The sequence below is a fragment of the Tauraco erythrolophus genome, chromosome 21, assembly GCF_009769465.1.
Source record: "Tauraco erythrolophus isolate bTauEry1 chromosome 21, bTauEry1.pri, whole genome shotgun sequence".
Classification (NCBI taxonomy): Eukaryota; Metazoa; Chordata; class Aves; order Musophagiformes; family Musophagidae; genus Tauraco; species Tauraco erythrolophus.
Window position 1 is genome coordinate 4,055,091 of NC_141485.1, and position 24,487 is coordinate 4,079,577.

General features: G+C 53.7%; 3 protein-coding genes across 4 annotated transcripts in view; 1 reads left to right on the plus strand and 2 right to left on the minus strand.

The window, feature by feature from the left end:
* Positions 1–667: 667 nt before the first annotated feature.
* GLOD4 (glyoxalase domain containing 4) lies at positions 668–4,850 on the minus strand. The gene is made up of 9 exons (XM_086624460.1): positions 4,761–4,850; positions 4,506–4,555; positions 3,727–3,847; positions 2,903–3,047; positions 2,566–2,702; positions 2,148–2,234; positions 1,800–1,913; positions 1,626–1,712; positions 668–1,032 (listed from the first exon to the last, which is right to left on the minus strand). Exons 1-9 carry the CDS (start codon positions 4,848–4,850, stop codon positions 967–969), a joined length of 897 nt encoding a protein of 298 aa, XP_086480586.1. The 3' UTR covers positions 668–966.
* Positions 4,851–4,907: 57 nt separating this feature from the next.
* On the plus strand, positions 4,908–7,135 carry MRM3 (mitochondrial rRNA methyltransferase 3). The gene is made up of 4 exons (XM_086624688.1): positions 4,908–5,179; positions 5,467–5,711; positions 6,119–6,286; positions 6,495–7,135. The coding sequence occupies exons 1-4, from the start codon at positions 4,908–4,910 to the stop codon at positions 7,055–7,057; spliced, it is 1,248 nt and encodes a 415-aa protein (XP_086480814.1). The 3' UTR covers positions 7,058–7,135.
* A 3,310-nt stretch (positions 7,136–10,445) lies between these two features.
* The window catches only part of NXN (nucleoredoxin), a 50,988-nt gene continuing 36,946 nt past the window's right edge, over positions 10,446–24,487 (minus strand). The window contains exons 2-8 of one of the 2 annotated variants that reach the window (XM_086624747.1): positions 23,922–24,039; positions 22,544–22,677; positions 22,031–22,131; positions 21,366–21,472; positions 15,340–15,519; positions 13,037–13,161; positions 10,446–10,628 (exon numbers count right to left, since the gene is read on the minus strand). In XM_086624747.1, coding sequence (XP_086480873.1) covers positions 10,446–10,628; positions 13,037–13,161; positions 15,340–15,519; positions 21,366–21,472; positions 22,031–22,131; positions 22,544–22,677; positions 23,922–24,039 — 948 coding nt within the window. The remainder of the gene's footprint in view (positions 10,629–13,036; positions 13,162–15,339; positions 15,520–21,365; positions 21,473–22,030; positions 22,132–22,543; positions 22,678–23,921; positions 24,040–24,487) is intronic. The other variant, XM_086624748.1, reaches the window with a different exon arrangement.

Here is a 24,487-nt window from a genome sequence, read left to right on the forward strand (position 1 = left end):
AATTTATTTAAGGTTTTCACCAAAAAAAGATTACAGACCAGACAACACTGGTAATCACTCCCTGTATTCCCAGCCTTTATCCCACTAGCGAAAGCAGAGTGACTTCATTCCAATGGAATAAACCCTGAACTGTTACCTCCAAAGGCAACCTCTCGGCAAAAGCAACTGCAAAACCTCAATATACTTATTTCAAGCTGCCTCCCAGCACCTCAGCAGACAGCACAGCGCTGCCGTGTGCCGTGAAGCATGGTGCTGGCTCCCGCCTGGAATGTAAAAGGCTCCGTGCGCTCCATCGGGAGACGGGCACGCAGGAGCTTGGTAGGGGGCTGGAAACCACCAGATCGACGATGTGCCCCCAGTGAGAAACACACCACGGGCTTCTCCAGTGAATATTTCACCTCGAAAGCTGGGGAAACATCTTGGAATGAAAATAGGGTTCGTTCCAGACCAGAATTTTGGGAACAGAAAAACTATCCTGCTAAAGCACATGAATAAAGAAGCACACGCTACGATAGCTGAACTGCTCGAGTCCTCTGTGCACAGCCCTTCCCTTCAGCCTGACATTTTGCCACGGAAGTGGAGTACCAGCCACATCTATCTGAAAATCTCTTCTCTAAGCTGCAAATCCAGGACAGCTAAAGCCAATTAGTCAGAGAATTAGACACTGTCGTGAACACAGCAACCTTTTTTTCAACTGTAACAACAGAGAAATGCGAGGTTTTCCTCTTAACTGCTGGCCCCTGTTTTTGAAGCCACTTGCTCAACCTGCACAATCTGATTTTTTTTGAAGGAGAACATGCTATTTGCTTGAAAGGAGAGTCACAGTACGAGACACAAACTCAAACAAAACAAACCAACCACCATGGGACATTACTGTGCCCTCTTACTGGGAGGGATAATGCAACACGTTACATTTGCTCAGATGAAAACAAAGGCACGAGCGAGCCGTCCAGCCCTTTTCTCCAGCTAAGCAGAAGCCTTCTTCATTTTCTGCGCAGCAAACCATTTGTCACTGTTGTCCTCCGCCATGGCCTGCACAAAGAAAAGCATTAATGTGTTCAGAAGAGCAGCTGAGCCACCAGACACCCAGCTGCTCACACTCACCAACCTCTCCCACAAACCCCGACTGATCCCGACGACACTTTCTAATCTGGAGGAAAGCTATTCTCATGGATACATTATTTTTTTTTTTTTACATACTAGTAAAGAAAACTGGCACTGAAAATCAACGTTCTCTGCTGCAGCAAACAGCTGATCTGGTAAAACGAGAGCAAAACAGGACAGTTTAAACACAGCCCTCCCCCAGAGCTCTGCCTCGGGAGGATGTCCAGCTGCGCTGACGTTACTGCAACTCACAAATAATTTTCTGTGGTAACTTACACCAAAGCATTGTTGAAGTGTCCAGCAAAACACACCACCACCCGGCTGCCCAAGCAAGGCTGGAAAACCCTGGCCAGGACACTCAGTGAACTTTAAAAACTCATTTGTTTTCCTCAGCAAGAAAGCAGCCTGAGCTAAGAGACCATTCACCTTGCTTCTCGGAAAAACTCCACGTGGAACGAAAATCGGATTCTACGAGGGTCTACAATCAGGAAGAAAACGAATGTGCTGACAGCACTACTTACATCATCTAACAATCTGTCACCGTTAGGGTCCACCTTGGACAGATCTCTGAACGCTTCATCTCCCACAAAACAGATTTCATGGCCATCCTAAAACAAGTTTAAGAACAGGTACGTTAGATAAATGCCAGAGAGAAATTTACATCAAATTTAATCACTATTTCCAATATTACTCACAGGATCAGCCAAAATAATCACTTGCACTGTGGCTTTGCCAGGTGTGTCCAAGCTAACCAGGGGTGTTAAAATTTTCTGATTCTCCTTTTTCATCAGTGCTTCAATGTTTGGCAACTTAAACAGAAAACAAACAATAATCAACTCTAGTCAGACAAAGCTCAGATGCATTCAGGTTGTCCTCACCTCCAGTTCCCCATTACCCACAACTCCATTGCATTCCCACTGTGAGAAATATAAACCAGGCATCTGCTCAGTATTATTTTGTTTGCATTCGAGATATTTTTTAGAAATTAATCCTCACTAGTCAGCTCTGGGTAACGAAAGGGGTAAGAGAAACGTGATCGTTACCTCTTCCTTTGCGCAGGAGAAGGCAATCCGCCCAAACGCTGTCCCGTGATCCACCGCTCCTCCAACAGCCTTCAACTCTAGCTTACACTGAAAGAGGAAAAAAGAAAGGCTGATTTGCAAGGACACTGTTCCCTGTGCTACACTCACTCCAGCTTTTCGCTGATGCGGATGATTTCAAAATTGCCCATACGCATATTTCCCAACAAGCCAGAATTACCAGAGCAAACCACAGCTTTTTTAAAAAAAATATGCAGTTAAGCGTACGCAAGCTTTAATTAAAACGCTCAGAATTAAGTGCACAGTTGCTTTAATGAAGAGCTTTTTCTCCCTATAAGATTTTGTTCTCACGAAATGAGAGGTTTCTATGATGTGACGCAACCCTTGAAGATCAGAATTGCAAAGTTTTCCAAGGACTAACCTGGTTATCTGCATAGCCCAGCAAAGCTCTTTGTTTTTCCTCATCCTTCTCGTATATTTTCATCCCGAGCAAACCAGACCAGTAGTTAAGAGACTTCTGCAGATCGGAGACACCCAAGGTTACCTTTAGCACAGGATCTATGAAATTGAAATAATTTGAAATTAATTACAAATATATTGTAGCTTTAAACGCATAGTTTTACATTCTTGAGAAGTGGCAAATAAAACAACCACGCTCCGTTTCATGTAACGCCAGCACAATGAATACACAGCCCATTCTAACATTCCACTCATAAACCTCTCCTGAACACCAATAAGAGTGAGCGTGCGTGTTCCACCTTCCTTGAGCTGTGTCTTGTCTTCCAAGTAGAACTTGTATCCCCCTGGGGCTTCAGCTTCAAAAATACCAGCTCTAACTTCTTTGAGGGGCCACCCCATGTTCTTAGCATTGCTCACGGCCTGGCTGGACACGAGTGTTATGCCCTAGGGAGAACAGAACGGACACACAGAGACAGCCAGGTATCTTGCCTAACCTTACTGTGCATCCCACATGTATCTGGAATGCATTAATCTACCCTTCTTTCATGCCAAAGGGAATCAAAAAGCAAAAGGAATTTGAAACTCCAATCTGATGCATTGCATGGAAGTGGAAAACCAAGTTCCTAACTGTTCTGCCAGGTTAGGCAGACAGCTGTGGCTCCAAGCAGCTGTTCCCCAACACCCCACAAACTGGAGGAAGAATATTTGCTCAGGGGAAACAACAAGAAAACACAATTAAACACGTCTTCATAGATGAAACGCGAGATCTTCATTGGCTATCAGTTAGTAAATAACAAAGAAATAATAACAAATAAAAGAGTGTTTTCCTACAGCACGATCCTTCTCAGCTAACCGCTCCATGTCAGATCTAGCAGCAAATACCAGCTGTGCCACACACACAGCAGCTAAGAGGTGAAACTCAAGAAAGCATTTCCTGAATTGAGCAAAGCTGCTCTAGTTTCTGCTCTTCCAGCTTGCAGACGACAAAAGCAAGAATAAAAAGCATTTAAGGGCCAAACAGCCTAAAAGCGCAACTGTACAAACTATACGCTGAACAGATTCCTAATTGTAAAAATAAAAAAGCTTATCATAAGAAGATTTTGCTGCTAAGTGTAGCACTTACCAGAAAGTCATTGCCCAGGCGATATTCTCCGATACCGTAATTGTAAGTCAATTCTGCAACAAAGTGATTGTCTTCTGGCCCGTAACCCACCATCGTTTTGCTCCATTTTCCATCGTAAGGGCTGGGACATCCGTATTTAATTGTTGTGATTATTAGAAACACACATCAAGAACTGCAAGTATTAAGTGCTTCAAGGAAGAATTGCATTTCTAGAGTAAACAATCGGCACAGTAACCTCCCACCAAGCAGGAGCTGACACCCGTGAAGGAGTCTCCCAGCAGATGGGCATCTCCTGGTCAACAGTTTTGACCCCAGGCTGCCATCCACGACCACGCGACAGACAACAATGCTACCTCCTCCTTAACAGCTCACGTTTTTAAGAGCGTGAAATGCTCATTATTTGGAATTACACGTGCGTTTCCTTACGGTGAAGCAGGAAAAGTAAGCAGTTAGGCACCGGACTGTAGGATTTGTTCCTTCATGAAGAAAGACACAAGTGTTTGGGGCTACCAGGAGGGATTTTTAACTCAAAACCCCAGAGAGCCCCGTGGCTGGAAAAAACTGGACATAAGCGAATGTAACTCCAGAGAAGTTTAGAAATAATTTTATAAAATACCGCGTCAGTTTATAGGTGTAACAAGCAATACTTGTGTTTCGGCGCTAACCCCGCACCTCCGCGAAACGGGGAACCGTTGATCCCAAGGGAAGTATTTACACCGACCCGAACGGAGCCACGGCCGGCGGGTGTGTCGCGACTATCGACGGCGCGGGGCACTCACCCGTTGCAGCTGGCCTTGCAGCCCTCCTCGAACTCCTCGTGCCGCAGCACCTTCCGAAGCGGGCGAGAGAGGCGTCAGCGCGGAGAAGCGGCGATTCCCCGTTCACCCCCGCGCCCCCCGCCGGGACCCGCGTCCCTCGGGGCAGGGGAGCGGCCCGGCGCGCCGCCATCCTGCCCGGGGGGAGCCCCGGGACTTCCGCGGCTGAGGTGGGCGACGGCAGCACCCCCCACCCCCCCGGCCCGGCCCGCCACTCACGCGCATGCCGAGCAGCTCGCGGTAGAAGCGCGCGGTCCGGCCGCGGTCGCCCACTTTGAAGACGAAGTGCAGCGCGCGCCGAGCCGCCATGGCGGGAGGGCGTGACGTCACGCGGCGCGCCCGGCGCTGCGGCGGTGACGGCGGGAGATGGCGGCGCTGAGGAGGCTGGCGCCGGCCTTGGGCCGGTCGCTGCTGTGGCCCGGCGAGGAGGCGGTGGGGCGGCGCGGGGTGCGGGCGCTGCGGCGGAGCCCCGTGCGGGTGCTGCCGCCGCGGAAGGAGCGGGGCCCGGCGGCCGAGGCGCAGCAGAGCCCCCGGGCGCCGCCCGCCCCCCCCCCGCCGCCGCCGCCAGCGGTGGAGCGGAGCTCGGCCGGGCCGGGGCTGTGGTACGAGAAGGCGGCGCCCGGTGACCGGAGGCTGGGGTGAGGCGCGGCCCGCGGGCGGCAGCGCGGCGGGAGGGGGCCGTGCCCGGGGCGCGCTTTGGGGCGGGGGGGCTGCCCCGCTCCGAGCCCCCGGTGGAGCCGCCCGGCGGCGGAATTTCGAGGGAAACGCCGACACCTGGGGGGCTCTGGGGCGAGATCGATGCGGCGATGCCCGTTCCAGCCCGTCCGAAGTACCGGGGGGGCTCCCGAGGGAAGTTCTCCGTGGCAAACGTCAGACTGGAGGTGTTGGGAGTCACAGCCGTTTTCTCTGATTAACTTCTCCGCAGAAAGGTGGTGACTATCGCCAAGTCGAAGAAGTTTCGGGATCATCACAGGAAGGTTCTGCTGGAGGGGCACAGGCTGATCAAGGACGCCCTGGAGGCAGGAGCTGTGCTGCAGACTCTCTTCTTCAGCACGGTGGGGCAGCTGAAGGAGCTGCCCGAGGCAGAGCTAAAAGGAGCCAACTTAGTTAAGGTGAAATTTGAAGACATTAAGAGCTGGTCTGATGTTATAACTCCTCAGGGGCTTATAGGTAAGTTGCCTTGGAAACAGTCACAGCACTGCTCAAAGGGAAACTTATTTCATACTTAGTAAGTGGATAATGACTCTCTCTCCATAACCTTCCCCTACACATGCTGGCAGTGTGTCAAGAGTGGTATAATCTGAGATCATTCCCTTTTATTCGGCCTGCTGTGGTACCTGTGAAAGTGGCTCCAAGAGTGCACTGAAGGTGCTGACGCTCGTTTTTAATAGCACATTGCTCCAGCTCTGCTGGGAAATAGTTCTCCTTGTAAAGTGACAAACTCTTCTCAAGCTTCTTTTAAGCGGTGCTTTTCCTAACGCTTTCTCCAGCACATCTGTAGAGAGATTTGGGCCAAGTAAATCAGATCAGCCCTCTCCTGTGTTAGTCAGAAGCCTGTCAGCACTTTGTCTCCTCAGGGATCTTTTCCAAGCCTGACCATGCCAAGATGTCTTACCCTGCTGCTCAGCTAACCAGCTCTTTGCCACTGCTCCTCATCTGCGACAATATCCGAGATCCAGGAAACCTGGGAACTATTCTCAGATCTGCAGCAGGAGCAGGCTGTGAGAAAGTGCTGCTCACCAAAGGTAAGAGCCTTTTCCTGGGGAAAAAAAAAAGTTTAGTTTGAGTAATTTGGGGGTAAGGCAGGGAATAAAAGGCGCTTCAAGATGATGTTCCCAAGAGTTTGTAACCAGTGCCCAGCCCAGATGTGATTTGCTGCGGGAAGCAGTGGCTGCTGAATCCGTCTTAGTGGGAGCTGCTGCACCGTCACTGTTTTCCTCCCTTCTGTCTCAGGCTGTGTGGATCCGTGGGAGCCAAAGGTGCTTCGTGCCGGCATGGGAGCTCACTTCCGTCTGCCCATCATTGCCAACCTGGACTGGGAATCTGTTCCCAGCAACCTGCCTGCCGGCGTCCAGGTCTGCGTGGCCGACAACAGAGACCCAGGCACTCAGGCTGAGACCGTGTCCGTGCCGAGGGAAGCTGGCGGGGTTGGCTCTGCTCCTGGCAACCCAAAAGCTCCTGTGAAATCCAAACCTGAGGCTGCTCCTGAGCATGAGGATGAGGAGGGAGTGGCGGGAGTCTGCATCCCAGAGCTGGCTGCGCAGTATTACTATGAGAGCTGGACACGGACTCCAGTGGCAGTGGTGATCGGCGGAGAGACCCACGGTCTGAGTCCAGATGCGCTTCACCTCGCAGCCAGCACTGGGGGGAAGAGACTGGTCATTCCCGTGGTGCCAGGTGTGGACAGCTTGAACTCCGCTATCGCTGCTGGCATCGTGCTGTTTGAGGGGAAGAGACAGTTGCTGCAGAGGCACAAGCAGGAAGACGAAAGGCTGAAGTTCCCTGTAGTGGGTTAAACTGCTGAGGTTTGGGAGCTGAAAAAGCATCTTCCCTTTGGCATGCTGTAGAGTTAATAAAAGAGCAGCTTGGCCTGTTTGGTTCGCAGTAAGTGAATGTTAAAACAGCTCTGGCAGCGTTGGAGCTGCCCGGGTGAGTGTGTGACTCCCGGGCGAGGCTGCGGCCGCACGGGGATGCTAGTGAGAAGGGAGAGGGGGCGGGTGGGGGCCCTGCCTTGCCGGCAGCCAGCCCCAGCTGCCCACTGCCCCGCTTTTCTCACTCTCTCACCCAGCAGGTCTGGGGAGGCCTCAGATCTCTCGCTGCGGGGTCAGGGCACAGCTGCTACAGCAGTGTTTGTGCCAGCCCGGCCAGGATGCAGCTGTGTCCTTCCTCCCGCAGCCCGGGGCTGTGCAGCCTGGCTCCTGCTAGTGGTTTTGGGGTCAGAAAGGCCAAATAGTGGCAACCTGAGTGGGTTCTGTCTGTGCTTACCCAAACCCCGTGGTCTAACAAGTGATGAGAGCAGGGCTGGCTGCAATGTGGGATGTCTGAGCTCCAGCACTCACGACTGTGCCACTGCCGGGAGGTGGCAGAGTCTGTCCCTGTGCAGCCGCCTGTGCACCGCTTGTTCTGACAGCTGAGCCTCAGCGTGGATTAACTACAAATGAGGGAGGGAAGGGGTGGAAAAGGAGCTGTGGCCGTCCCTCCAAGGGGAACGGGTGCTGGGGCCCAGGGAAGCACACCCCGGGGCCTGCCCGTCCCTCCCCAAGGGCAGCAAGTCAGCTTGCAGCACCCACCTCCCCAGATCCGGGATGTGCCATGTAGTCCTGGTAACACTGGAGGCTGCTGCCCAGGCTGCACAACACTCTGCATCGGTGGCAGCTGCATGTTGCTGGACGGCTCCTGCGACAGGGCTGGCTGCCACCTGTCTTGTTGAGCATTTAAAAATGCCTCCTCTGCTCTGGCTGTGAGTTGCACAACCAGCTGCTTGCCACCAGTCCACCTCTGCTGGCTCTGGTTTCCCGTTACCACACTGAAATAATTTCTATTTTCTGCTTGAGAAATATCCAGAGATTCAGCCTCTTCCATGCCCCAGCCTGTGTATCGGAGCGACCTGTAGTGCTGCCTGGGCTGGGTGTGTGGTGCATTCTCAGACAGCGGTGTTACCTCGAGCCTGAAACTGCTCCAGCTGAGCAATTCCATCTCCAGAGCCCACTTCCAGCTCCGGTCTCATCAAATTAACCCCAAACAACCCAATTCTCAGGCAGAAAATTGTTGCTTTTGCTCCAGTTCCTACCGAGCAGCTACCAGAGCAGCTGTGGCAGAGCTGAGCTCACGGCCTCGCTGGGAACCCAAACCACAACCTCCGGAAGGGAATATGGGTTCCCCCTCTGCAAAAAAACCCCAGCCGCTGCAGCACAGAATCATAGTGTGATGATTCTTCTTAGAGAAGGGACCTCAAAGATCATCTAGTTCCAACCCCCCTGCCATGGGCAGGGACACCCTCCACTACACTGGGTTGCCCAAAGCCTCATCCAACCTGGCCTTGAACACTTCCAGGGATGGGGCATCCACAACTTCTCTGGGCAACCTGTTCCAGTGCCTCACCACCCTCACAGTAAAAAATTTCTTCCTTATATCCAATCTAAATCTGCCCTCTTTCAGTTTAAATCCACTGCCCCTTGTCCTGTCACTACATGCCCTTGTAAAAAGTCCCTCTCCAGCATGACCACGTTACAGACCCCGTGGTCTTTCAAACCACAAACCTGTCGCAATTGTCCCCTTCCAGCCGCTCCTGCCCTCCCCAGCTCAGGGACGGGTGAGCCGGGCAGCGCTGCTGCTCCTCCAGCAACTCACCAGTCAGTTAATCACCACCAAACACGAAAGCCTCTGAAACGTGCAAAACACAGGCTGGATTTACATGGTTCCTGCCTCGCCGAGCCAGCGGCTTTTCGGGGCTCCTCCAGGGCGAGTTGCTGCAGCAGCGATAAAGGAGGAGAGGCTGCCATCCTGCCATGGCTGACCAACGAGCTGAAAGGAAAAGCGGTGGTTTGCACAACACCCGCTATTCAGCACACGGCTCCGGGACGCTGGCGGAAACCATCGCAGCCACTGCTGCACGTCCGGCACGAGCTGGGGGGCACCCTGGGCTGAGGGGCGGTGAGCAGAGCCCATGGGGTGGGTGGGTGCAGCGAGGCCACGCTCACCCCTCCGGGGTGTCTCCCAACAGCTCCTGGGAGTCACCCTCCGGAGTGAGGTGCAGGGAACACGCGATCCCGGCTCAGCCGCCACAGTGCTGGGAGCTGCCAGCACTGACACCCACCCTCATGGGGACAGGCTGGGGGGGTCCTCTTCCCACATGGATCCTGGTTGTGACTGTCCCTCTCCCTGACAGTGAGACGCAGCAATCGGCACCTCCAGGGACGAGGTTATTATAACAGTTTTATTACAAAGTTCCAATCACCATGTACAGTTTTTACAATGTCACTTTTCGGGGGGGGTCAGCTGTGCTGCTTGGGTTAGGGAGGTTTTTTTTGTTGTTGGGGGTTTTTTTGGTTATTTTTTAAAGAACAGCACCGTTAACGTTGGGTTTGGGACAAATCTACGAAAAACAGCTCAATCAACTAACATAGAGGGGACAGGACAATTCATACCAGAGAAGAGGAGAGAAGGAGGAGGGATGGGGAGAGCACATGGGGAGAGGCGAGGGTAGCCCGGTGGTGGTCCTCCTCCTGGCTCAGAGAAGGGGGACAGGAACATCAGCCAGTCACAGGTGGGTGACCCCCCAACATGCACAGCCAGCGCTGCCTAAGGCTGTCGGTGCTTGGGGTGGGAGGTGGGAAACCCACCCGGAAGGGTCTCACCCCCAGGAGGGAGAGCTCGGCTGCGCCGTGGCCTTTCAGAGGTTGTCAGCAGTTAAGACTTTGTCTCGGCCTCGTCAGGGCACCGGCGTTGGAAAGGACGGGCTGGGGGCAAAGGAGACAGTTTCCTTATTGCTTCCTTAAAGTCACTTAGTCAGCAGGGGTGGTAGGAAAGGAAAGAAGGGGGAGAAGGAGAAGAAAAGAACCCCAAGAACCCCATCCACTGCCTGATGCATACGTTGGGAAGAACACCATGCAAAAAGATTTGCCTGCTAGCTAGTGCCGTGTATAAAATAACGATACGGTAACAGTTCTGGCCTGGTTATTAGAGAATATATCACCATGAAGCACAAGCGAAGTCTCCAAACGCCAACGACTCCCTGCTGAAAGTGCATCTCAAGGAGCTTGCTTAGGAGAAGGATTCACTGCGTAAAACAAGGCACCACAAGAAGGTTGGATACTGGGTCGGGCGTGAGGACACGCTGGAGAATCCACGAGCGGCGGAAGAGAGACCTGGTTTTAAATAATGTCTGTTGGCGCAGAAGCCCCCTTAGATGGGCTCGGGTTTTAGCTTGTCTGCTAGAAAGTCGCTGACAAAGGCTTCCACAATCTCGGGCGTGATCTCCTCCACATCCATCACGTACTTGGCCCGGGCTGACATGTCCAGGATGGTGAGCAGGGGCGCAGCCTCAGGCAGGTTGGTGTAATCCCGCAGGGAGTCGGTCATGTCATCCTGGAGGCCAAAACAAGAGGGATAGAGGAGTCATTGGCAGAGCCAGGAGCAGTTTTCTGCTTCTACACCGTGGTCCAGCCCGCAAGTATCTCCCAAGGGAGCTCTGCACCAGCACTGCAGGACCACAAGCGCAGCTTGTGTCAAAACCAAACCGGGCTGATTAATCCCAGGCTGGGATGGGACCGTGCGCTCTTCCAACCCTTTCTGCTCAGGGCACGGGTCCCAGCACCCCCAGACTGACCGACCCCACCCTGGAGCCTCTGGGGCAGGAGCAACTTCGGCACCTGCAGCTCAGGAGCTGCGGGGAAAGCGCCGAACGCGGGAGCTCACCGACACTCTGTTGGCACAGCCACAGCCTTGCTGCTCACCGGGGTGGATGCTGAAGGGACCCAGACACATGCCTGGAGCAAACCAGAAAAATGGGAATGGGATGGACGTCGGTGCTTTGAGCCAACACCGAAACTCCACCAGCAGATCCAAGCGTTTGAGGGCATGGGCCAAGGCTGCGGGACTCCCTAACAGCGAGCTGCTCGCAGGGAAGAGGGTGGCCCTCCCTTCAGCCAGGCACCGCACAGCGCCGGCAAAGAGGAAAATGGATCTGTCTCTGCCATGGCTGTGCAAGGAAAAGCCGCTGCTGGGGTGATTCATCTCCTGCTCCCAGCCAAGCCCACGACGGGCGGCATCCGAAACGGGGCGTTCCTCCGAGCCGCTTTCCAAGGCCGGTGATAGAAATCAATCAACCCGGTTAGCGGCTGGCGGCAGCGCGCCGTGGCGGCGGCCGTAACTCCTGTCGCGCCTCCCCTTCCATTGCAGGGCTTTCTGGCGCAGCCGGACCACGTGGCAGGGAATGGCGAGCGGGGCTGGGGTGCTCGGCCACCCCTCGCCCTTCCCGCCTCCCAGCCCAGGTGTCGGGATGCTTCGTCCTTTATCCGATGGCCGCAAAGGGACCAAAAATCTTTTTAAATCAATGCAAAACGGGCCCAGACAGCGCCGCGAGAGGAATGGGAGGCGCCTGCTCTGGTCGTGGCCGAGCTGCTTTGTGCACGGGAGGCCGGCGGAGACCCCGGGGCCAGCGCTCCGGGCTATTGAGGTGACGGATGAATGGGACGCACTGGACGCTCCCCATTCTTCGGGTCGGCTGCCGCAGGGACGTCGGGAGCCGGATGAATAGGGGCAATGTTTCAGCTACAGCCGGCGGGCGGGAGGAAAACGTTTCGCAGGCTCTGGGGGACGGGGGGGCGGCAGATCCCGGACCCTCCCAAACCAGCCTTTCCAACAAGGGGCTTATTCAGGGGCATGGGGCTGAGCTGGGATGCTCGGAGACCCATTATGGCGGTGGGAGTGGGAGTGCCTGCCTGGAGGGGGCCGATGGGGCTGCGGAAGGCGGCAGAGGGGGCTCGCCTGGCAGGGGGGGCCGGCGCGTGGCAGTGGGGACCCTTTTGTGCGCAGGGCGGCTCCGGAGAGCCCTGCTTGCGGCACACTGCGGCTGTGACGTGAGCGTGGAAGGGACGGAGCAGGCGGACAGACATGCAGCGGCTGCCACCTGCCCAGGCTCCCAGCAGAACCTCGGGAGGGGAACTGCAGGCTGGGGTGGGGCTGGAAGGTTTTTTGACCCTTACACAAAACGCTCCTTGTTTTCAAGCCTGCAGCAGGGCAAAGTCCCTGCACGGGGGGAAAGGGAGGCCAGAAGCCCCGTTTTCCTATTTTCTCCAGCAGATCCCTGGCTCCAAGCACTGCAGCCTGTGTGTGCCTCAAACATCACCCCAGCCACCAACGGCATGGGCAAGGCAGAGTGGAACTGGGATGCTCCTGCTGTGTCCGGCAGCAGGAGCACAGCCCCATGCCACCTCACTGCTCCCTGAGCGGCCCCTGGCTGCTCCCAGGAGCGGTTTTGTCCAGCAGCACCCACACTGGAGGCTGGAGCACCAGTCCTTGTCCTCCTCCAGGGGTGGGAACAAAGGCAGCAGCTCTAGCTGGGCTGGGCTCAAACTCAAGTCTCGGCTTCTGTCCCCCTGCCCAGCAGCTTTCCTGCCCGCACAGCCTCAGGGTTGGAGGGGGCAGCAGGCAGCGCAGCATGGGGCTGGCAGCCCCAGAGTGGTGGTTCCTGCTCCCTCCTGCCTTCCCCAGCCCCTCTCTGCCCATCCCCAGCAGCTCTCTCGCCCGCTGTCAGGGTTTTCCACCTCTAAGCCAAATGCAGCTGGGATCCCTTTGCCAGAAGTAATATCCAGCAACGAGAGCAGGGAACTGAGCTGGGACTCAGGTCTAGCTTTGCTCCACAGTCCCTGACCGGCTGCAGTAGCTCTGTGCCTCAGTTTACCCATCTGAAAGGCAGCGACAGTGGTACCCAACCCAGCTCAGTCTTCATATGAAGACACAGCAGGATGCAGCCCTGTGCCCTTCCCGCTTACCTCGCCCGCCACGAAGAAGAGCAACGGTGCCTCCTCCTCTTTGGCTTTGTACTTGGCGATGATTTTTTCAGCTATGGGCTGAATCAGTTGTTTCGCTGCCTCCGACTCTCCGTCATCCTCTGAATCTGCAGGGCACAGAGGCGGGAAGACAAAACAAAAGAGGCAAGGCAAAAAGGAGGTTAGGATCAAACGGATGCAAACCGGCCGGGCGCAGGCAGCTCTATCCCACAGCACCACCACGGAGGAAACCGGAGCCTGGATGCGCAGCACGAACTTCAAAGCCGCGCGGCTCTGTAGCAATTAGGGAGCAGCTGAAACGCGCTTTTCATGTGAGACAGGGAAACACGTAACAGAAGAGCAGCTCCTGCTCCTCAAATACTTCACCCGCTCACTCCCCTGGTGCTGCTGCTGACGCACGGGGACAAACAGGCACAAAAAAGCCGCTTTGCAGGTTGAGAAGCGCTGGGATGTTTTGAAGACCAAACGAACGTGCTGATCTGAGGCTGCCTGCCACCCCTGCCCACCACCCACCATCCCTCCGCCTTGGGATGGCTGCTCGGCAGCTTTTCTGCTCGAGTCTCTGCGGCAGCAGCGCTGTGAAGGCAGCTTTGATTTGACAGAGGTAGAGTAGAAAGAGATGGCAACATCAATCAAATGCCAGCCACCACTGAAGTTCAAATACTGAGCTGGAAAGAGGAGAGACTGCGTCCTTGAGCAGCATTGAGATGAAACGATTAATTCGGGAACAACTTTTAGCATTTTAAAAAAATAAAAAAAAAGTAAGAAGGCAGCAGAGAGGCTCCTGGTCTCCTGGTCACGTGCAGCTCATGCAGTGCTCATGATCCCTGATGTAACCACCCAACACGACCAGTCCAGCCCATGCCCAAAGCTCTCTCTGCCTTTGCTCCACATGTTCCTGTCCTCCTCTCCAGCTTCTCTGAGCAAAGAAGATGCCAGAGACACTGCACACTGGATTTCACGGTCTGTCCTGTGTGCATGACAGTGATAAATACATAGAGTTGAGGGGTGTCTGCAGGGATTGACTTTTCTACAAACAACCGCTGCTGGCAGCACTCCAGGCAGCCCTGCACACTCTGGCTAACCTAGCCCTAACCTCTCCCGGGACGGATGGAGAACGGTCAGGATTTATTCACAACTGGCTCTTGCTAAGCCTGCCTCCTCCCGCAGCTGCCTGCTCCTGGGGGTGCTGCTGCCTGCACAGCACAGGCACCCGTCTGCTGGGGGGGTTCTCCCAGCAGGACATGGGCTGGCCAGGAGCCCCCATCCCACCTTGGTGCAGCATCAGTTCCATCTCTGCCCCAGCACATCGCCGGCAGATTTCACTGAGGCCACGTGTCCCCTGTAGCGCTGAGCCAGAGCCCCCGCCGCTGGCCGGAGAGCGCTCTCCTGATGAGCTGTTTGCAGCAAGGTGAGAGAAAAACTTTGCTCAGAGCAAGATAAAAATAACTCTTTCCAGAGGTCTGCAGCGCCAGCCCCAATCAATCACACTTGGCGTGGCCAGCCGGTCCTCCCCGCGCGAGGAGAGTATTTTTGGCCCTGTGCTCACGTCCCTGCTGGGCTATGCTGAATAAATAATCGGGGTCAAAAGGAAATCTGAAAGGGAAGAAGGGAAAGAGCAAGAGACGTGTTATCAGCGCTGCAGAGAAGGGTGTGATGCTCACAAAGGGTGTGCGAGGAAGTGAGATGCCCCAGGCCAGCCCCTTACCAGCCCCTCCCGTGTAACCCCGGTCCCTCCCAGAGATGCTTCCTCTGCCTCCACTGGAACATCATGTGTGCCTCGAGTCTCTGCTCCAGAAAGGCTTTTCCTGTCTCTACCACCACCAGCCGTGACAGTGTCTCTCTTGTGCTCCCCAACACCTAACCAGCATTCCTCCCCACAGCCACTGGTTTGGTACAACAGCTCCTCTCCACTGTCAATCACTACTCCATCGCATCCCTCGTGTGGCTGGGCTGGAGCTGCGGGAGACCCGCGGGCACAGGCCGGATCTGGAAACCCCTGTGAGCTGCAGCAGCCCCCTCCCCTGGTACGGGCAAGGCTCCAGGTCTGTCAGCCCCCTTGAATCCCTCGAGGGGACTCCACAGGGACCCCTGTCACCCCATGGCCTCTCTGGACCCTGTAGCATTGCTCCTGGTGACAGAAATGGGCCGATGTCCCTTCCCATGGACACTGTCACCACCGGAGGCAGGTTCTCAGTCCCATGGCCAGCTCCAGCCAAGCCGGCAGGTAACCCAGCCCCCTGCCCGAGCAGAGGCCCTGCTTTCAAAGCAGCGATGCTCCATACCTACAAAGAGAACGAGGCAGGGGCCCTCATTCAGCTGCACGGCGTTGGAGTCCGTCAGCTCCAGCACAGGCTTGGGATGCCAGGGGAACTCGCGGCATTCGATGTCGTTCAGCACCTCCACTCGCCCCTGCCGCGTGATCACATCTCCCTTGGAGTCCAGGACGATGAGAGTCGGGATGCCTGCGATGGAAAAAAAAAAACAGGAGGGGGATCAGCCAAAGCGCGAACGGGCCAGCGACAGGGCGTGGGTTCCTATCGCCTCCGGCTCTGGCAGGATCCCAGTGAGAACACTGCCTCTCCACAGCTCGTGCACGGTGTGGAAATTGGGGTCCCTGGATCCTGTTTCCGTCCTAGCAGAGCGCTGTAATTCAGCAGCCAGAGCAGGAAGCTGGGAGATGAGCTCTGCCCTTCCCTGCCCAAGCGCAGGCACGGGTCACCGCTGCCTGACACCGATGCTCCCGGATGCAAACCCCGCCGTACCGCGCAGGGACCTGCCGTGCAAGCTCTCTCTTGCCAAGTGCCAGACAGACGTGCCTCCTGCGCGCGAGGTGGAGCAGCGCTGCCCCGCAGGCACCGTCACCCTGATGCCGAGACACCGCTGCCACTGGAAGCGCCCAGTCGGCGGTTCACATGAACACACAAACCTTTCTGCAGGGCGGATCGTGGACAACGGCGGCCAGGAAGCAGGGTGTGTTCCTTCCCAGAAGGAACGCCATATATTTTGCAGCCATGAACTCCTCTGTGAAGCCTCACACCCCTCCTTGGCGCTAACCACTCAGCCATTTCCAGAGCACAGGGATGCATCTGACAAGTCAGGAACATCGTGGTCCAGATGCTGTTTCGCACCACTCGAGCCCGGCAAGGCAGGTACCCAACACCGCCAGTGGAGGACAGGCCCCAGACCAGCACCAACGACGGTGATTTAGTGCTCAGGGCCATGGATGCCCCCAGGAACACCCAAAAGAGAGCACGCGCCTCTGCAGGTGGAGACGGAGTGGGATCACACACACTAACACCAGCAGACTTTGTCACGCAGCTAAATCGCATGCAATGCTTGCGGACAAACCTGGCATCCACCTGGCTTGGCTGCTGCCCTCGTAAAATGGAGGAGAACGTGCTCGCAGCAGAAATTTACCCCAAGTCCCCTATGCAAACCCAGCCGTACCGGCAGTGAGGGCAATGAACACCAGCTGGTGACTGTCCCATCTGATAAGGCACCAAGAAGGTTCTCCGGCCACAAAACGGTCACGGGAGAGTCAACAGGAGCGGCTCATGTTGGTGACTTCATCTGGAAAGCACACCATTCCTCCCTCATCGACGAGACAAAGGAGCATCCCACAAGGAAGCAAGAGGAGAGAGTTTGGGATCAGGCCCCAAGAGATGGGTCAAATGACCAGTGTTCATGCCAGGTGCTGCTGTCTGCTTCTTGCCACCCAGGCTTCACTACACTCGCTATCCAGCGTCTCCTTCACCCAGCAATATCCTTTGAATCCCAACTGGCAAACTGAGTCAACTCAAATCCTCCTGCCCTCATCCAAAGGTTCATTTTAAATCTCATTTGTTAGAAATACCCCACAGAGCTGTTCTCTGAGCAAGGGGCACCCAGCATGCTTGCCCCCGCCGGACTCCTGGCACTGCGCTCCGATGTTTGTACAACCGTGGGTTACTCACAAGCTCTCTGAATTCTAGGCATTTCTCTAGGAAATACACGGTTGTCTGTCTATCCCACGCCTGCCTGCAGGTCCGGGCGAGCGGCTGCATTCCCCTCATTCCAGCCCGGCAGCACCGCTCACATTCCTGCCAGCTGCATGCGCTGGGCTGGTGCAAGAGCAGCGCAGGATCATGGCCAATGGCTGGGCTTGCAAATCCTAAGGGTATGCCAAGAAAACCATTTTGTATCACAAAAAGGCTTATTCATTACCTGCTGGTATTCAAAATAGCTCTAGGGCAGGGATGGGTTAAACAGAAGGAATTGGGAAATCTCACTCTGGCTCCATCCTGCAAGGCACAAACTACTACTGAAGCCAGGAGAAGCACGCAGTGATCAGCATCCCATATGATTCAAATCTTTATCCATTTACAATTCCCAATTCCATCTCAAATGCCTATTCTGTCCTCTCCAGACCTGCGTATCCATGAGGAACAGGCTACAACTGTGGGTTCAGCTCCGTATCCGTCACCGCTCAGCCTCAACAATGCAGCATACCAAGGCAGAGGTTTCAAATGAGCTTTGCTGATCTGGGAAAATGAAGGGCCCAATTCAGACACAGATCATTGTGAGCGTGATCCTATAGCTATCAGGGACTTCATCCACTATTCAAAGCATTCAGACCTTACCTGATTTGCGTGTGCAGACACACAACCCCCTCCAAAGCACCCAGCCACTAAAACCTTTAGCTGCAAATGCAAAACTGACTCAGAAAACAAAGAGCCTTTAAGATAATTCATCTTGTGTTTGGCACGTTTGGGAAATATAAGTTATTGGGGTTTCCAGTCTGTTAGGGGGTGTGTGACGTGCTGGGTCAATCCCTGCACCTTTTGCCCCACATCAGAGATTCCTCACCAGTCACGAAGCTCTGGTTTCCTTTCTGGACCAGCGTGGCGAAGGCTGAGGATGCCGCCACCCCCCTGGTCCCAGTCCTGAGCATCGCTGCCTTGTCTCCTTGGCTCCTTCCTTCACATCCCTGGCCAGGTCCCTGGGGTTAGGGACACAGCCTTACCAGGCTCACGGTGGCCTCCCGTAGGATCAGCCTTGTCTTCCCAGGCAAACCTTATTACTACCCTTCTGGCAAACACCTCGTCTTTGCACGGGACGCAGACCAGCAGGACCAGGGGAACTGTCCTTAACCTTATTCACACCTGCCAACCCCAATGTTTTCCCCCGATCCTCCCCTCCCTGCTCATCCCAGCCACTATTTGTTATTTTAGTGCCTTTTAGGGGCTTTGGTAGTTGCCATGAGTCATAACGTCAGAATTTACTTATGAAGAATCACAGATCAGACACTCTGCAGTGAATATTGTACAAGCTCGAATGAGAATTAGCATAGATGGGCTCAGTTTGATTTCATGCATTAGAAAATGGATTTGGTTCCCATGGGGCTAGCATTTTGTGCAAACACAGGGCCAAATGATTTGTTACTGAACCTGGCAATACATTTACTTATTTATATATTAAAACCCACCTCCGACATGGAAATCTCATCTGCATTAAGTCTGTTGGGTGAGTAATCAAAATCGATGTGAAGCAAACACTCAGAATACACCAACCGCAGGACGCACTGTGGGTTTTATTGCTGGTTTTCACCTTTTCAGAGGAAGCTCCAGAAACCTGGTACAAGAAACCTCCCATAACACTGAGGTCCAGGCTGCTCCCAGCAGCCAGGCTGTGAGAGTGACCTGTGGGTGTCTGGGCTAAAGCATGGGGCAGGAGGGAAACAATAGATTTTGGAAGATGCCCCAAGGTACCGCAAATCCCAAAGAGATGCCACAGAGGCCACAGGGAACATTCAGGAACATTCAGGAACCCAGAACTCTCGTAAGATACACAACAACAAGGGGCAATTCCCATTCAAGCACAAAATTTATCACTGCTCCCCATCCCATCGGCAGGAGAGCTGATGTCAGGGGATTTCATCCAAGGCAGGACCATGCAGACCAGGAGCAGCATGCACAAAGCAGAATTACTTCTAAGCAGCCACGACACAAGACATGACTCTCAAGATAGTGCTGCACCCAGAAGCAATTCAGTATAGGTGGCAGGGTACAGCCCACGGACTGCGCATGGGTTATGAATGGAGGCATTCAAGTAAACCCAAATAAAGGCCAATTAGCTCAACTTACATTTTATACTGAGTTTTTGAATGCTGTAGGGGCCAACGCAGGACTAAAACAACAAGAGATTTGACTCTCTTGCTGCTTTCCACCACTCAAGAACTTAAAGCAGTCAGGGAAGACAAGCTCTTCTGTTGTTTCAGCTCCTGGCCTTACAAAAAAAGAGAGGAAAAACCAGCCTCGTGCATGCTGTGCTCACAACTCAAGGCACCACCAGGACGGTAAGCCGGGCACCGAACGGGCTACCCGCTCTTGCTGGTGCGTCGGTGCAGCTCCGAAGGGGGCTTCCAAGATGCTTGGCAGCATCAGAGCCACGCATCTGGGGAAAGGCAGGTCAGATTACATGGATATGATTTTCATTTAGGTGGAACAACCACCAGTGCCGATGAGCTGAGCCCATGACATCCAGCCCTGTTTGCAGAAAGCTTTTGCTACAGCGACAGCCTGACTGCAAACAGGCAGGCAACCCCAAAGTCGGCACAGAGGATCCCGAGTCACTGCCGGCACAGGGGTCAACAACAACCTGGAGCCCCTGGGAGCAGCACAAGGGTTCATCTCCAGCCCTCCCCCTCATCTCCCGGTGCCCTGGCACCCTCCCTGCAGCATCCTGCTCCACCACAGACCATGGTGGGGAAACACGAGCCCAGCCCAGCCTCGTGAAGTCTGTGCAGCACCCAGGGAAGGAGGGAGGGAGGTGGGACAGAGATACCTCCTGCACAGGGTGCAAATTAGCTTGCCTCCACATTTCGACATGACTTTGTGGCATCACAGTTCATCCTTGTGGAGAGGTTCCCACTTCAGAGGAAAACCATGACAGATAAGCAGGAGGGTTTGCACTCAAACGTGCCCAAATCCCAGGGTCAGCGTTCCTGGGAAGCAGCTGAAATGCAGGGGTAATGTGGGAGCTTCCCTGGAAGCAGAAGGGGTCAAGGAGCAGGGGAACAGCAAATGTTTACATTTTCAGGTCGGCACACAATGAAGAGAGACATTTAAGGAGCCAGTGGCTAGAGTTAGAGGGAAAGCTGTTGTCACTGTTTCCCTGGCTACAGCATGCCTGGTGCTCAAGTATCCATGTCTGGACACCTTATTTACAGAAAGTCCCAGTGAAACTGGCAGCCGTCCTGCAGCGCTCAGCCGAAACCAGCACTGGAGAGGTTTGTGAGCGGGCCGAGGAAAAGACGGATGGACTTGGAAAGCTCTTGCCTCATGGGAAGGTAATTAAGCAGCAAACTGATGACTATTTAAAGTAGGCGAATGGTTATTCTTGGTTTAAGGTCAGGGAACAGAGTTGAGCGACAGCACCTGAGCTTACCCCAGAAGGGCTGTTCAGAGAGGACCCCAAGGAGGGATTATTTTTCTTGCCACTGTCCCCAAGCCCTGGACCACCTTTGGACCACCTCCTTCCCTCTCCCTTCCCAGCCTTCAGACCTTATTAACCCTCTGCCAGCCTGTGCCCACCTCACCAACGCTGCATAGAAATGGCTGAGAAACAGGCACACTGCAGCCAGACCCTTTGACCACAGGGAAAAACTGTACGTACGTACAGCAGACCTCCTTGCGAGCTATTTACCTTGCATGCCTCTACGCTGCAGTTTGTCCCCTGCAGGAACAAGGTGCCAGTCCCCACAAGGGCTGCTGTGAGCTTTTATCATCTTCAGGATGCTTTGAAGCCACCCAGACAGACAGAGCCTCTCCCCTGTCCCTCCGAGCAGCCGGGGCTGCTGGAATTCTGGCACTGGCACGTACAGTAAAGGCGAAGCCATGGTCTACATCAAACACACACTCTTCTGTAATTCATGTCACTAACATAAACCAGATGCCATCTTCCTCAGCCTCTGCAGAGAACGATGGCCTGCCTTTGCGTTACATAAAACAGCAAGAAAATGAAATTTAAACCTTCGAGAAAAAGCAAAATAAATAAATCAGTAATTAGGCAAAAAATATCCATGCCAAAAACAGCTTCCAAGTTTCCAGGAAGAATTAGGTTGTTTATGGAAGTCCTGTTTCAACTAACAGCCTGCCTGGCAGGTGGTAGGAATGCGAGTTTGTGGAGAGCAGAAACATGAAGCGGCTCTGCCTGGGGCACTGTGCTTTGCTTCACTGTTTTCTTGTTTTAGTTAAACGAGAGGAGACATTACAAATATTCAACAAAAGGAGCAGAAAGGAGAGCCGTGCACCAGCGCGGCCGTTCCTACCTTGTATGCCATAGAGTCGATTCAGGCGCGACCGCCTGGCCTCGTCGGCGTACGGCACGGCTACCCAGGGCATCTCGCTGAAATACTGCTTGAAGGAGTCCTCTGACCTGTGCGAGGGGAACAGGGCATGGGATGCAGACTGCAGCTCCTTTGCCTGCAAGGCTCTTCCCTCTGCTCCTCATTAAAAACCTGGCCTGCAAAGTCCTTTATCCCTTCCACCAAAGCCCAGCAGTAAGGGCTGCTGGCAGACAAACCTCGGGAGAGCCAGACAAGCATGAAATCCCCCAGTCCCTCAAGACGGGATCCATGGTGCATTTTTTTTCCCCAATAAAATATTTCCAACTCTCCAGGGCATCTGAATGTCAACCCATGGCGACAGCAGCAGCTCAAGCATCTTTCAGATCTCAGACCCACAAGCCACAGAGAGAAATACAGAGCTGCTCCATGGCCAGAGCCTGCTCTCAGTCCACCACTGCCCTCACTAACCCCTCTTTCCACTTCACCACTGGGCAGAGGGTAAAGGACTCAGGCAGCTTTTCAGATCCCAGAGCCAACCTGCTCTACCCCAAATCAAATTTCCTCCTTAAATCAAACTGGTAATGTGCAGAGCTTCCCAGCCTGGGGACAGCCAGCTCTGCCTGCACAGTGTGTTAGTGCTTCCTTACCTGTCTGCACTAACGAAGACTATCTCAAACTTCTGGCCCGCCTCCTTGATTTTTCGGTAGGACTCCACCAGGACCCTTGTGAGGCTTCGGCATGGCGGGCACTGCGAAACACAACATAACCATAAGGACGTCGTCTCCTCCACAGGGCCAAACCCATGCCCAGAAGGTCCAGATAACCTAATGACCATGCAAAGGCAGATGTGATCTCATCTTTGATGGATGCCAGGCAGCAGCCCTGAACGTGGCTGGGACTTATAGCCCATAAGTTGCCAACAAAACTTCTTCCACTTCTAAAATCTGACCACTCCTTCCCTTCTGAAGGACCAGCTGAGGACAACAGCCTACTGCAATGCTGCAGCTTCTTCCACGACAACTGGAGCATCTTAACTGCTTCAACGTCAACTGGCCTGAGGTCTTTACTCTCCCACAGAGCTCTGCAGCAAGAGCTGCAGGGGGATCCCCACAGCACCTCCAAGCCCACTCCGACTGCTCTTCAAAGAGCCTACTACTCACCCAGTGTGCGGAGAAATAGACCCCGACGTGGGAGCCCTCCAGGGCGCTGCTGTCCAGCGTCTGGCCATTGTTCCTTAGCAGAGGCCCAGCAACAACTTCACTGAAGGGTTTTGGTCCCCAGGGGAACTCCAGACCTGGGGAGTGGTTGGGACAGGGGTGGAACAAAGACAGAAAACAGCAAGATGCACAAGCAGCATTTACAGTTTCAGCAAGTTCCACCAAAAAAAACATTCCACCTTCTGCAAAGATGTGGGGGAGCCGGGGAAGCCAAGCTCTGCACCAGAGCCAGGGCCACCTCGTTCTCACAGGCAGGCTGCACCCTCACCCGAGTCGCAGCACCTTTGGCTTGATGAAGCCTGCTCTGGTTTTGTGCCTGACGAGGCATCTTTTCCTTATCAACAGCATTTTTTTAACAAGAGGGCAAGGTGCTACGCGCTCAGGAATGCAGTCAGACTATTTGCCTTATACTGATACTAACCTTATTTTTATTTATTTATTTATTTATAAAAGCTTACATATATATATAAAAAGTGGTTTATATCTAGGTTTTTATATATATGAACTAAACTTAGACTAACCCTCTGCACCCCAAAGCAAGCATGTGTGCATACACACAAACACATGCTCCGAATCATCTGCTGCGAGCTCCCAGAGCAATCAATCTCTGTGCTCAGCCAGAGAGGAGGAAACAGCACAGATGGCTCAGGCCATAACGTGTACTTGCTGCACAGTTCCTGCCACCTGAATTAAAGATTCAGTCACCAAGCTCAGCATCTACTGCATGAAGAAACGACGAGCTGATAACACGTGTGCATGGCCAGACTAGTAGTTCAATGATGAGTCTGCAGACTTTATGAGTAAGGACACACATTTTGCTCGTTTTGGTTTTTGCAAATTGGAAGAAGATGGATTCAACATCAACCCCCAGCACAGTAAATCTCAGAAACAGAAAACAGTAGCGTTTTTCTGCTGCATTTGTAAAAAATGGGGAAGTCATTACCCTAACGGAGTGTAGGATGCCAGTGATAAAGTCCCACTCAGTATTTTGGAAGGATTCTGCTCCCAAGGCACAGAAAGCCTGGGCCCTCAGTCTGTCTGTGTACTTCTATCAGGGAAAAATCCAAACTTAATGTTTCAGTTAGTCTAACTTTTTCCTCATTAGCACTTCAGACAAAAATCCTGGAGGGGAAATCTTTGTTCTTTTCAACAAGCAAAACCAAAACACAAGATCTGGCAGGAATGATGCAGAAAATTTTATGCTGAAAATAATACAGTGCCTCGATTAGTTAAGTATGACAATAGTTGTTTGTTTCCATATTTTTTTTCCCCCTCCAAGGCAATTCAAAATTCTACAGCACATGAGGACTCCAGGTCTTACCTTCTGGGTCATCTCGGATTACCAGGAGGCCGTTCCTGCAAACCACCTTCCCGGTGGAGGCATCGATAAATACCAGGGAAGGAATGTTGGAGACTCTGTACTTGTTCCACAGCTTCAGCTGTAAGAGAGGTCAGGAGGAGAGAGGAGAAAGGTAAGCTTGGCAGCGTGAAGAGGAAGATTTTGGGGCATTAGCACCTTTCAGACCAGAGGTCAGAGGTACGCACAGAAAAAGAGCTGGTGCTTCAGCAACATGGGTGAAGGCAAGTGAGGGCATCTCTCCAGAGCTGCTGGGCCAGCCTGGACACCCAGTGCCCGCAGAGACCCGCATCAGCAACACCATCCCCTCAGTTCCATGGGTGAGACCAGCGTTTTTGTCTCGCGCCTGTTGTGGGTTTGCCCATGAGCACAGATAAAGCTTCTCCTGCTGCGTTTGCCTCTTGGCAAGTACAATGGGGATAATATTTACCATACTTTTGAGGTCTTTGCTGAGAAGATATGGTAAGCACAAATGCTTTTAATGCCACTGCTCTGAAGCAATTTGTACTACTTCCCTGGCTGCTTCCTCC

Excerpts from the sequence above, each read along its gene's own strand:
- GLOD4 (XM_086624460.1), bottom strand. The coding sequence starts at position 4,850 with ATGGCGGCTCGGCGCGCGCTGCACTTCGTCTTCAAAGTGGGCGACCGC. Across the intron at positions 4,556-4,760 it reads GCGAGCTGCTCGGCATGCGC|GTGCTGCGGCACGAGGAGTT; the intron begins GTGAGTGGCGGG and ends CCGCTTCGGAAG. Across the intron at positions 1,033-1,625 it reads GTGACAGATTGTTAGATGAT|GCCATGGCGGAGGACAACAG; the intron begins GTAAGTAGTGCT and ends TTCTTTGTGCAG.
- MRM3 (XM_086624688.1), top strand. The coding sequence starts at position 4,908 with ATGGCGGCGCTGAGGAGGCTGGCGCCGGCCTTGGGCCGGTCGCTGCTG. Across the intron at positions 5,712-6,118 it reads AACTCCTCAGGGGCTTATAG|GGATCTTTTCCAAGCCTGAC; the intron begins GTAAGTTGCCTT and ends TTGTCTCCTCAG. Across the intron at positions 6,287-6,494 it reads GAAAGTGCTGCTCACCAAAG|GCTGTGTGGATCCGTGGGAG; the intron begins GTAAGAGCCTTT and ends CTTCTGTCTCAG.